This window comes from Balearica regulorum, chromosome 4, assembly GCF_011004875.1.
Source record: "Balearica regulorum gibbericeps isolate bBalReg1 chromosome 4, bBalReg1.pri, whole genome shotgun sequence".
Classification (NCBI taxonomy): Eukaryota; Metazoa; Chordata; class Aves; order Gruiformes; family Gruidae; genus Balearica; species Balearica regulorum.
Window position 1 is genome coordinate 74,724,275 of NC_046187.1, and position 13,368 is coordinate 74,737,642.

Consider the following 13,368-nt stretch of genomic DNA (forward strand, 5'->3'; position numbering starts at 1 on the left):
AACAGAAGAGTAGAGGAGAGGACATCTATTATACATGATGGCATTTGAAAAATGAGGCAAGGTACAATAAACTATTGCAAATTTTCCCTCAAGCCGTATTTCAAGTATTTTAAGTACATGAAATCCTATATTTTTCTACACTTCCTCTATAACTCTTGGATTGTTTCAGAACCGAGTCAGCATCATTACTTGTCACTGAACTCATCCAAAAATGTAAATTATATCATCGCTTATTGACAGAATGAATTCTTCTGATGTGTAGATCTTATGAACTCCTTGAAACATTACTATTTGTCTCTTGTTCTAGGCAAAACAGAAAAAAAAAGAAAGGAAAAGTAGTAATATTTCAGGAATGAGAAGCTTAGAATAATGGCTAGATTTAGGTTTAATTAGGTACAAGCATTAATATAAACCCTTGAAGGGATACAGATCAAAAAAGACAAAATTTCATAAGTCTAAACGCAGTTGCAGCTCATTTGGATTTTTTAAAAAATAGTTATTTTTAAAAACAGTTTCAATGTTTTTCAAGTATAAAGCCTAGTAGTTTTCCTTAGTTAAAAACATTTACAACTCAGGAAGACAGTACTGGATGTTCTAGAGCAGCTGTGTCTAGAAAGAAAGTATCATTATAATATTCAAAGCTGCTGCTTCAACACAGGAGAGAATTAGCAGTGAAAAATTCTTGCACTATCCATCTGTTGCACGCATACTTACTCAACAGAAGCAATTATAATCCTTCAAAATATTACCCTTTCACACAAACTGCTAGTAACTTATTACTGAATACATTATGAACTTTTGAACAAGGCTTCCAACAACAAAATTAAGAGTTTTACAAAGCCATTTTACAGTTTTATGTAACTGTCTTGCAACCTTATGTAAGCAAGCTGACAGCCATTTTAGAGTCCTGTCTAGAGCCACACTAGGGACATCAGAAACCAGTCATTTTCACTCCACTTGTCCATAGCTGCCATCTTGCACTCAGGCCTCAAAAGAGATTTCTTTGCTTTTCTCCTTTAGTAGAAATATTTCAGTACTAACAAAAACCTAAGCATTCCTCCCTGTCCATTCCTCCCTGTCCGAAGAAGCGGTCAAGTTGCTAAGCTCATATAGCAGGTTTGTGTCCTGAGCAAGTCCTTTCACTTGTTTTGATCCTTCTTTCTTCTCCAAATATTTATTCATTTTAATCACAGTATCACCTCTTTAAATGACAGAGGTCTTCATCCTCCTGTGTGTTTGCAGAGACCAGACAGCATGATACTGGCTGGAGATTTTAGGCTAGACATCCCATTGCCAATTAGATTGCTCCCAAAATAATGTATTCCAGCTGAAGTGACAGCATTTCTCCTAAGACAAACAATTAAGTATTGATTCAGCAGACCTGTATCAGAACATGTGGATGACTAAAGTTCTACTCAATATATTACCTGTTTTACTTTGGTTCTCACTAGTGTACAACTCAAGGTAATCCACAGAGCACTCAAAAAAAAAAAAGCTGAGGTGACTCAAGAGTCAGTTGTGAAACAATTATATCTTTATTTTGATAGCCAGAAATTTCTTAAAAACTTGATTTAAATAAGCAATAATGTATTTTAAGTAATACAGCATATTTCACATTCTGGGTTAGCAAGTACTTCCTATATGATGTACCGTCAGGCTGTAAGCTATGGGAGGCCAAGTGTACAAAGGAGGCAGTTTCTTAAGTTTACAAGGACCCTTATAGCAAATACCCATCCACCAAAACAGTACTTTCCTAAACCTGCAGGCCCAAAAGGTGCATTATTATGCCGATTAATATAGGAATTACTGAATTGAAAGACCATGGGAAGAGGTTTAGAGAGAGAAGAAAAATTGCACTGGGTCGACCATAGCATCCAGTAAGAGCTCCGCTCCTACTACACTGCGTTGTGAAGCATTTTCTTCCAATTATGTTCTCTAGCAAATGTTTGAAGTTCATCTTTACTCCTGTTTCCCAGCTCTTGAAAAACATTTGCTACACAAAGCAACAAAGATTTCACAGATATTCTTGGTTTATGTCAACATTTAAAGACCCCAACATGTCAGCTACCATACTGTGTTGGTTTTGCGTGGCAAGGTTTTGGTAGCGGGGGGGCTACAGGGGTGGCTTCTGTGAGAAGCTGCTAGAAGCTATCCCTGTGTCTGATAGAGCCAATGCCAGCCGGCTCCAAGACGGACCCGCCGCTGGCCAAGGCCAAGCCAATCAGCGCCTCTGTGATAACATATTTAAGAAAGACAAAAACAGTTAGAGAGCGCTTTTGCAGCCAGAGAGAGGAGTGAGAAGATGTAAGAACATCTGCAGACACCAAGGTCAGTGAAGAAGGAGGGGGAGGAGGTGCTCCAGGCGCCGGAGCAAGATCCCCCTGCAGCCCGTGGTGAAGACCATGGTGAAGCAGGCTGTTCCCCTGCAGCCCATGGAGGGAGGATGAGGGGGTGTAGAGATTCCACCTGCAGCCCGTGGAGGACCCCACGCCGGAGCAGGTGGAGGCACCTGAAGGAGGCTGTGACCCCGTGGGAAGCCCGCGCTGGAGCAAGCTCCTGGCAGGACCTGTGGAGCCGTGGAGAGAGGAGCCCACGCCAGGGCAGGTTTGCTGACAGGACTTGTGACCCCGTGGGGGACCCACGCTGGAGCAGTTTGCTCCTGAAGGTCTGCACCCCGTGGAGGAGACTCACGTTGGAGAAGGCCGTGAAGGACTGTCTCCCGTGAGAGGGACTCCATGCTGGAGCAGGGGAATGATGAGAGGAGTCCTCCCCCTGAGGATGAAGAAGCGGCAGAAACACCGCATGATGAACTGACCGTAACCCCCACTCCCCGTCCCCCTGTGCCGCTGGGGGGGGCGGAGGTTGAAGCCGGGAGTGAAGTTGAGCCCGGGAAGATGGGAGGGGTGGGGGGAGGTGTTTTAAGATTTGGTTTCATTTCTCATTCCTTTACTCTGTTTTGCTTAGTAATAAATAAGATGAATTCCCTCTCTAAGTTCGGTCTGTTTTGCTCATGATGATAATTAGAGAATGATCTCTCCCTGTCCTTATCTCGACCCGTAAGTTTTTTTTCATTGTACCTTTTCTCCCCTGTCTAATGAAAGAGGGGAGTGATAGAGCGGCTCTGGTGGGCACCTGGCCCTCAGCCAGGGTCAACCCACCACACATACAAACATATTATTTCTATACCAGAAAACATACACAAACCAAACACGTAAGATCACAGGGCACTGTCTTGTGAAAACACTACAAATCAAGTATGCTGCAACTGTGAATTGCAACATCAGATAAGCATTTACTTTGAAGATACTAACGGAAGGTCTTCCATAAAATGTTTGAGAGTATTTTTCTTGAAGTATTTTCCTACAGGCACAATGGAGTACTGAAAATCAAGCAGTATCTCTAGCTCATGGCCACACTGTTACTACATTTTACTGTGTTTTCTTCCTTCATTAATCACTTTACAATGTGTTTTATAGTGAGTGGGCAGGGGTAGAAAAGAGACCAACTCCCACAGAAGCCAACTCTACTTTAGCTGCCTTCCAATGTCAAGCTTCTGAAGTCCCACAGTACCAGATTTTTCTTAAAACACAGTGGCACGCAGAGCTCAGCATGGAAGAACAGCAGCAGTACAAAAGATGTCACGCTTGTTTGCTGACATGCACACATGATGTGTCAAAACAGGAAGTGCATTATTCAGCAACATACAAATGCCCGGTATGGACATTCAACACGCACACAGTGAGTCAGAGCACCCAGGTTGAAGATGGATTTAGCATGAGAAACGAGCGCTCACACTGAATTAGCGCAGAGCTGACTGCTACTGATATCCCTATTTAGCTTGTGTCAACCTTCTACTTGACAAGCACTTTACAAATCAGGTAATGATCTACAAGTGTCACATATTTATTTTTTGTACATTGATGTGCTAACAGTGCACTAGATGTTACAAGTTCTGCCTGAACCACTTTCACTGATATATATGTTCAAAGTTTTGACAAAAGTACTCTGTGGCTCATAATATCAAAGTACAAAGCTATGTTCAAAACCAACAACTTCTAGTGAAGCTGATAAACAGGGTCAAAAATAAACTAGTGTAACCAATTATGCAAAAAAGGAATCTTGCACCTCTTCTGCTTCAGTGGGAAAAGAAGTTGACCTGAACAGCTTGATACCTTCATTAATGACCTAGATGATAGGTCAGAGTGCACCTCAAAAGTTTGCAGATGATACAAACTGGAAAGAGTTGTTAATGTGCCAGATGGTGGTGTTGCCATTCATAGGGACCTCAACAGGCTGGAGAAAAGGGCAAACAAGAACCTCATGAAATTCAAAGGAAAATGCCAAATCCTACATTTGGGAAGGAACAACCAGATGTGCCAGTACATGCTGGAGACCAACAGGCTGGAGAGCAGCTTTGCAAAATAGAATGTTGCCCATGAGCCATGATGCCCTTGCAGGAAAGGAGGTCAACAGCACCTTGTGCTGTGTTAGGAAAAACATTGCCAATGGGTCAAGGAAGGTGATCCTTCCCCTCCACTCTGCCTGAGTTAAACTATCCCAAAGTACTGTGTCCAGTTCTGGGCCTCTAGTACAAAAGAGACATGGACACAGCTCTGAGAAGGTGCTCAAATATTCTGTGCTTCTACAGCTCTCCTTTTGATCAGCTGTTTAAAGCACTTGCAGCCCAGCTACCTCTAAACTATTGCAAATGAAGAGCCCAGATAAGAATATTTTCACACGTGATCATCCCTGCTTTCTGGTCTTCCATCTTCCACTTTTGGGGTCTCACTCCATATAGTTGGCTAGTTCAGTTCAATAATTATTCACACTTCCAAAAAGTACAGATGAATTATCTAGCTTCCTGTCATCACTTGTTTATTAGGTTTTCAAAAAAGAACTACAATAACAATGTTTGCATTCATTCATTTTTAAATTGCCAGCTTTCACGTTACATGCTCTCAGATGAGACTAGCATAATTATCTATTAGTAAGGCTTTTTTTTTTTTTTTGGTTAAAAAAAAAAGATTCCACAGCACTTTGGAGGAAGAATAGCTGGCAACCTTCCTGTCCTTGATAAGGCAGAAAGGATTAGAGTAGGGGAGTAATAGTCAAGTATTATTTTGTACACTTAAATAGCTTCCCTAGATTCAGCTGAAGGAGTCTTATTTACTTCCCCTGAGCTGAACTGTGGAAGAATGGCTGAAGCGTTTCCACTCCTGCAGCAACCACAATTCAGCTATGGAAAAGGGATTTCCCTTTGCAGTTTTAAGCACTCTTTCACATGAAAGGCACTCTGTGGAACATACTGTAAATGTGGAGCTATTACACAACTATTATCTAGTGATGTTGGCATGAGGAAGCCAGAGGGAGGAAACAGGAAGGATATAAATACAAGTCTACAATCTTTTATATTTTACTCACATCAGGGAAAATCACCAGTGTCCCGAGCTCCAAGAGAAATATCTGAGCTATTGTGGTTGTGGTGGACAAAATTAAAAAAAATGATATGCATTCATTTCACACAGTGTTTGAATCAACTGGAAATACAAATTCACAGAGGCTCAGTCCCACAGATATTTATAGGCACCTGCCTCCTAATGAACAAAATGGGATTTGATATCAAGTTACTTTAGAAGACTTTAGCCTTAGCATTCATTTCTCCCTGCTGCTTTTTCACCTCCATCACTAAAATGTTTTGGTATATGACTCACATATAAGAGGATACATCCAAAAGATTTGAGCAGACACTGATCTGGCAGGTTTTTTAAACAATGGAAAATGCTATTAAAGATTACAGAAACAATCCAGAAGTTGACGGGGTGCTGGGAAGAATCAATAAACATCACCTTTGCTAGGAAATTAAGAGTTTTGGTGCAAGGATGTCTCACCCTCTTAATATTTAGCTTCCCAACTTTACAAACAACATTCCATTCTCTTACGTATATTTTTGTTAAGATTTTTCAGGGAAAAAGAATGCTTGTGGAAATAAAAGAATTAGTCAAAAATATTTGCTACCTTTTAAATGGTTGGCACCTTGACAATTCGTCATAAGCAGCAAAACAAAAACTCACTGATCCTCACTGCCAGTAATTTTTCAGGAATGTAACAAGCAAAGCTGTGATAACAACTGGAGTACATCTAAAATGCAGTCTTAAAATGATCTTCTTAACTTTAAATGCCTTCACATTGTTCTGGCTGTGGAAAGTGCTAGAGTGCTCTTTACAGCTATTTTAAAATTTAAGCCTGGTGCTGTCAGCCCTAAAGTACTTCACGATGACAGAAAGAAGCCTTCATATGTAAAATGGAAATCAATGCTTTTCCTTCTGCTTCTTGGACCTAAGTAGAATGAAGCTAGAAGAGGGGAGGAGGAGGACATGCACAAGAACATGGCTAGAAAGCCTGCAAAACAAACACTGCAAAGAGCACACAGTACTCGGTGTGTGAAAGTGCAACATGATCTCAACACAACAAAGTTTACTTTGCGTAAACACCTTCTATAGATGAAAAAATGTTGATACAGTGACATGAGAGATGTTCAAATAAGCATTTTGCAAGAGATCTCTCTCCTAGCTCCCTCCCACAGTTATTGGTATGAATGCGGTAGACCTACTGTATATACAACACAAGACTTCAAACAAAGGTTTCCATTGATTCCTATGAGCATCATCCTTCCAGTTCAACAATTCTTAGAGGCGATGACCTTAACGCTCAGCACCGAGTCCTTCATTTGCTTTACAATACCTAGCTAAAGCCAAAGACCAGCTATGCAGTCTTGGGAAACTACCATCCTTCAGCCAGACTCAGTGCCTTAACGAACATTCCGTGCTTTTACCAAACCGTAAGTATTTCGCTTATCCGTCCCTACAGGCCTCCAGCCTTTTCCAGTACGTTTGTGTCCCCCCCTTTTTTTTTTTATATTTTTAAGCTCATCTCCACCTTTGGGGGACCAAGGAGCCAGGGAACCATATTCTACTACCACCTCCTCCCTCCCCTTTAACACGTCTCCTAACAACGCCACGTAGATTCAGCTAATCATCTGGGATGAGCATTTAAAGCAACCCTCCGCCTTGCCGAGCCATCCTTCGCACGCCCCTACACCCTCTCCCCAGCCTGACTCCGTCCGAGCCCTCGCCCCCCTCTCATCACCCCACGACCACAGCTTCGCCCTGCCACAAGGACCCGACTTTTCCTCTCCCTCCTCAGCCAGCTTCTCCAGCTCTCAACGACCCTTTTTTGTGTCACTAACGTGGACCCCGGGGCCTCCCCCTTCACCTCAGGGCATGGAGACACCCGGGAGAGCAGCATATTCCGGGCACGTCCCTCACCCTCGGCGGAGGGGGAGGGGAAGAGGAGAAGCCGTGGCGGCATAAGCCGAGACGTCAAGCGGAGGAAAACGGGGACGGGCGGGCAGCTGTGTGGTGGGAATCGAATCCCGTCCCACCCCCACCCCCGGGGGCTTCTGAGGCGGGGAGCGGGAAGGAAAGGGGGGCCGGGACCCCGGCTCGCCAAGCCCTCATCTTCCCCTCAGCGCTGCTCCGGCGGGACGCTAGCGGCTTTACCCTTCTCCTCCCTGCTTGGGGGAAGGAGAGGGAGGCTCGGCACCCACCTTGAGAGTGGGATACTCCTGCACCTTCAAAGTCATTGAGAGCTGAGCAGCTGATTCCTGCACCGCCATCTTGGATTAGGCACCAACCTCCCCCCCGCCCTCCCTTAGCCCGGACCGGAGGGAGCTACCTACGAGCGCGCGCGGCATGACGGGCAATAAGGGCCTTCCTCCGCCCCATCCCTAATGGAGACGGGACGAACCAAAGGCGATCTCTCCTCACCACGGCCCGCCCCTCACCCCCGCCACCGCGGCGGCGTGGTACGTTCCGCGGAACGGTGGTGGCGGAAGAGCAACAGTGAGGCGAGAGGCGCCAACCAATGAAGGGCCGCCGTTGCGCACGTTCCGTTCGTGCGCGTTGGCACCGCCTGAGAGCTCGAGAAGCAGCGCATGATTGGGCAGAGATGTGGAAACGGGCGGGGCCGCCTGGACGCGCGGACAAATCAAGTGGAATTACGGCAGAGAGGTAGGCGGGATTTTGGGGAGTGATGGACATCCAGCCACCCAGTTGCGATAGAGAGGGCTTTCCCATCACCCAATCAGAATCTCCGCTAGAGCTCAGTAGGTGGAATCTAAAAGTAAATTTTGATGGTGACTTAAAACGGCCGTTTTAACACCCCCCGAGGTGTCCGGGAAGAGGAGGGCGGGACGAGGGGCGGAGCCCGGAGGAGGCGGTGCGGAGCGCGCTTTGATGGGCAGGTTCTCCAGCCAACGCTGTTGCGCTCCCTGCTGACGGGCAGCGACTTGAGCGAATGGGTGACGCGCCTGGGGAGGGAGGGCGGGGCAGCGGCGGCGGCGGCCCGGCGTGTGGCTGTGTGTATGTCGGTCGGGGAGGGGAGGGGGCCGCCCCTAGTAAGTTCCGTGGGGAGGAGAGAGTGAGTGAGAGTCAGTGAGGCGGAGGCGGCGGGAAGAGGTTTAAATAGCGGAGACAGCGTGAGTCCCCTTCCCCTCAGGTCTTTCTCCCTGGTGCCGGGCTGCCCTCCCGCGCTCGCCGCCGCTCTCTGCCCCTCAGCCGGGGCAGGCGGAGACGCCCGGTGCGGCTTCCCGCCTCCGGCCCGCCGCGGAGCTGCCCGCCCTCACCGCTGAGGGCTCTGTGTGTGTGTGTGTGCGTGGGGGGGCGGCCGCCCCGAGCCGCTTCCTCGCCGCGTAGGGGAGGCCGCGGTGGGGCCCCTCTCCCGGGCGGGCCGGCGCAAAGTTTCCCCCGCGAGAGGAGGCGCGGGGCGGGAGCAGCTCCCTCAGCAGCCGGGCCGGTCTCGCCTTCCCCGCGGGGGAGGGGGGTGGGGAGGGGGGTTGGCTTCCGTTCGGCCCTTGAGGAGCGGTGCCCGGCCGGCGGGCAGCTTCTCCCGCCGGCCCAGCGCCCTTCCTCCCCTGGCCGGGCGTGCGCGGGCGGTGCAGCCCTGCAGTTCCCTCACGGCGGGGAGACAGCAACTCCCGCTGCCCTGGGGGGGAGCTGCCGCCGGGCCGCCCCCCCGCCCTGCTCACCGCCCGGTGCCCCAAGTACCGGCATGCGGTGCAAGTGTAGAGCAGCGGTTTTCAAGTTTTGGGGGTTTCCTCTGTTTGTTTTTTTTTTTTTTTCCCCTTTTGTTGTTTGGGTTTGCGGGCTCCCAGCTGTATCTGGAGGGAGCCGTGAATCTCTCCCTGGCCAAGGCTTGCTTGTCTGGCTGACCTCTGTTCGGTTCCTGAGAGTGGTCCACGGCAGTTGTTGGGCCGTAAGTTGAAAAGCACTGGTTTAAATGAGCACTAATTCCTCTGCTGAGCATACGTGAATGTTTCCATATAAAAAAAAAAAGGGGTATGATCCTGCAGACGGTCTCTACTTGTGTCTGAGGGAATAAAACCTCTCTTGGAGTAATAATCCTCTGGCTATTGATATAAAAGCTACTTTCTTGATAATACGTAGAGCGCAGTGTCTTGAGATTCAACCATAACATGTACCCTTTTTTAGAACCCTACATGAAGCTTCTCACCGTGATTTGAGCACCTCAGTGAGTGGGATGGAAGGCACTTTGTCAGACTTTGAAGCTATTAGGTCTGCAGCGTAACAGTAAGAAAGTGGAAACGTACAGACCAGGAGCTGTATGTGCAGTGATAAAAACTTTCTTCTGTTGTTGAAGTCGGTAGCAAAAGTTCTCCTTCTCGATGCAGGTGCTTGCCATTGTCAGCAGATATGTTTCAGGTAGTGTGCTGTTGTGGTTTGAGGCTACAGAGACCCCAAAACCTGTATCCATTAATCATCATGGTGGTTTTTGCTGCCTTTTCTAAACTTTGTGGTTATATCTGGTCTGCAGGAAACTGTAGAAAAATAAACACAAATATTTCCAGGAAGATAAACACATTTAACTTTCATGGTTTAAAAGAGCAAGTTGTATTTGACAAGTGTGTTTCTTAGAATATTTGGTAACATTATTTCCAATGTACATAGGCCCTGATGCACTGAGAATATCTATTCACCACAAAGGGCTGGTGGTAAATAAAAGAAAATATGTGAAGTCATGTAGTTGAGTGTTAGATTCTCTTCAGCTTTGGACTGCAAACTATTTATATGTGTTTACTTTCAGCTGCCCTGGCATTCAGTCTGGTACTGGCCATAATCAGCAAATGTATGCCTAAACATAATTTGCCAAGCCCACACCAGGTGCAAAGCCTTTGTTTAAAAAGTATATTAGTAAAAATATTTGTGTTAGTTACACCTGGGATTAACATTCATGTCTAGACATGATCTTGGGGCCAGATTCTGCAAGAGGATTTGTGTAAGGAGGATTTTGACTCCGTTTAGGCTCTGTGCAGGGAATGGTTCACCTGAGCTTGTCGAGTGGAGAACTGAAAACTTAGCTCAGTTGTTGCTGTATTTACAAACATAATTATGTGTCATTGTAAATTCTTCCTGTTGTTCCTGTCTGTCTTAAATAGCCTGTAAACTACTATTTAGAAGAAAATTTGCTGTTCAATATTCCATATCATTGATGTTACTGAACAGCTTGAACTTTGCATGCTTTAACTCTTTAGGCCTGTGACGCTGATAGGGACTGAAGAAGTGTGACTTTTCATGTAATTTACCAAGTCATATATGAATATGGTCAAAACACTTATTTGCAACAGATTTTTTTAATATATAATCTCTTAATGGTCTTTTCTGATAATACGGTAGCTAATTTAATGTAGCACAGATATTCTATGGATACCGGTTATGTGCTCAGACTGTATCTGTCTTTAAGCTGGAGAATTATTGGTGAAAGTTTGTCAGACATTAGTAGCCAAAGTTAAAGGGTTTGCTTGATGGAACAGATGGCCAAACAACCATCATGTCAGAGAAAACAGCATGTATTCCGTGTATTCTTGGTTTAACACAAGAGGGAGCATGTCTAATCTTTAACCTTTAAATATTGCAACTTCAGAGAGGAAGCTTTAAGTGTTGAGTGTCAACTAATTTATGTTCTAGTCTCCATGTGCAAATATTGATACAACCTATGCATATTTCTGGCATGTTTTCAACTTTAGGTTGCAGCTGTTGATTTATAATATAAATGTTGGTGTGATAAATGTGGAGATAAGAACTATGCTAATGATCTTTTGAACTTGTTAAAATCTGTAGTTTCCTACTGCATTTGACAAAATATTTATGGTTATTGTTATTCCTGGGTATGGTTATTCATATACAGAGGTTGTACTTTGTTCTTTAATATTAGGTTAATAAATGTCTTCTGCTTAACCTACCATACAAAGTTATAAAGCTGAGGCTTAATTTAATTAATTTAGTTTAATTAGGAATGCAACTTTGCCTTTACAGTTCTTATAAATTCTACCGATTTGTTCTTAAGTAGGAAATACAAATTTGGATCTACTAAGATTTTTTTGTATACCATATCTTGTTTATTTTTCCTTGTCCCCTAGTGGTGTAAAAGGAAGAATAAAAATCAGCTTCCATTTTGTATGTCTTGACATTGTCCAGTTGAATGATAATCTATTAATGTTTGTCCTCATTTAGTGTATTATTAATGTGAATTAGCAATTAGTTAAAATTAAGCAGTGCATACAGAATACTCCAAACCTTTAGGAGAACTTTACTCATTTGATGGTATCTTAAAAATATTTCCAGTAGTCTTCTGCTTTGCTCCAGATTAATGATTAGAGAAGAACATCTGTCTACCATTAAACATTGCATGGAAATTCTGTATCTTTCAAACCCATAAATACTCTGTATGTTATTTGGTGGAGCAAAGCAGAAGCCTTAGTGCTCTGCTTCCACGTGCTGTAGAAAGCTACCGTGGATTGAGTTTTTACTACGCTTGCTTCTCTTTCCTCTTTGTGAACCTTATACCCTCTGTGCCAGAGTGACAGCAGTGAATGTGTGTCACCATCATTTCTCACTTAGCAGATGAGACTGGCGTAAGCCAGTGATGTAAATTCCGATGTTGGATCAGGTGGGAGCACAGGTTGCCCCACTGGCCAGAAGAGCGCTCTCCCCTGAGCAGATGGGTGGTGATTGCACTGTCCTTATAGTGAAGGCTTCTACTTCTCCATTATATTCTTCTGGTGAGTTATGATGTTTGTGAAATATTTAGGACCTTACCTTTAATCTAGGTTAATTTTTTCTTCTGAATAATGGGAGAAATTGTGGTATTTTTTAACTACTGCTGTGCACAGCATTGACAGAATAAGGTGTTAATATCAAAGCAGCTTGTCTTCAAAATATGCCAGACAGCTATGTCTGTAAGGCAGAAATATGAGATAACCTGTACTAATTCCAGATACTTTGAGATAGATACTCCGTTAAGTGTTACGACTTTTGGAAGATAACGAGGATGAGACGATTCCTACTGGGGAAATTGTTGCTTTACTGAGTTATTCACAGCAACCTAGCATTTTTAATGGATTGCTCCATTTTAATGGATGCTACTTGATTTTATATAACACATATGCAGCAGCACTGCGGAGTCAGAAATTCATAGAGAGCAGACACACACCTTTTGATGAACAAGTGTTGATATCCTTAGTTTTGCAAAGATCAAATGAGCTGCCTGTTTTCTTGGCTATTCTATATCAGTCAAAAGGGGCAAAACTTACACTTTGGTTTTCTTGTCCAGCAGAATTAGGCAATTGCACAATTTTTACATGAAATGTATATTTTACTTTAAAAGAAAATGATAATATCACTGTAGAGTTCTTTTATATTTTTTTTTTTTTTGCTATTGTAACTTTAAGCTTAATAACTGGAAAGTGTAATAGTGCATCTGGCTTATGTAAATGAGCTGGAGAAGTTGGTATTTTTATTTCTGTATCTGAGAGGAAATTGCCAAGAGTGTAAAACACCAACAAACAAAAGCCCCCCCCCCCAACAAAACCCAGCGATTAACCAACAGCAGGAGAAATTGCCCTGATGTGCCACAGTTTAGAGCATCGTTGTAAAGTAATAATTGCAGATCAAACGCTTTGTTTCCTTATTTTAGCATGATTATAAGGACACTTCCCTTATCAGGGGAAAATGTAGATGCATTCAGCAATTGGGGTTACGAAGTTGCCATAATGGATTAGAGTTGAGACCTCAGTAGAGGCCATTGTCTGTGCTGAATCAGCTGTGTGAGCAGACAATTTAATATCTCTGTTACTAATCGGGTACCTTTCAGGCAATGAATGTGTCTAAAAGTTATTTAGAAATTATTCCATGTTTATGCAAACCGGTTTTCAGGTGTCAAAGTATTTATTAATTTGCTTCTATTAAAAAAAGGGAGGGGGCAAAATTCACAATGTAGATCAAATTCTTGTGA

The 13,368-nt window shown here is 44.2% G+C and overlaps 2 protein-coding genes across 11 annotated transcripts in view; one reads left to right on the forward strand and one right to left on the reverse strand.

Annotated features, from left to right (window-relative positions):
* The window catches only part of MAEA (macrophage erythroblast attacher, E3 ubiquitin ligase), a 52,353-nt gene extending 44,433 nt beyond the window's left edge, over positions 1-7,920 (reverse strand). Inside the window, exon 1 of one of the 7 annotated variants that reach the window (XM_075752724.1) lies at positions 7,739-7,920. In XM_075752724.1, coding sequence (XP_075608839.1) covers positions 7,739-7,753 — 15 coding nt within the window. In that variant the 5' untranslated portion in view covers positions 7,754-7,920. Of the gene's footprint in view, positions 1-7,606 lie in introns of all 7 variants that reach the window. The other 6 variants (XM_075752720.1, XM_075752725.1, XM_075752721.1 and 3 more) reach the window with 6 other exon arrangements.
* Positions 7,921-8,425: 505 nt separating this feature from the next.
* The window catches only part of CTBP1 (C-terminal binding protein 1), a 248,970-nt gene continuing 244,027 nt past the window's right edge, over positions 8,426-13,368 (forward strand). Inside the window, exon 1 of one of the 4 annotated variants that reach the window (XM_075752700.1) lies at positions 8,426-8,536. The gene's annotated coding sequence lies outside the window, so the exon portion shown is untranslated. The remainder of the gene's footprint in view (positions 8,537-13,368) is intronic. The other 3 variants (XM_075752710.1, XM_075752714.1, XM_075752702.1) reach the window with 3 other exon arrangements.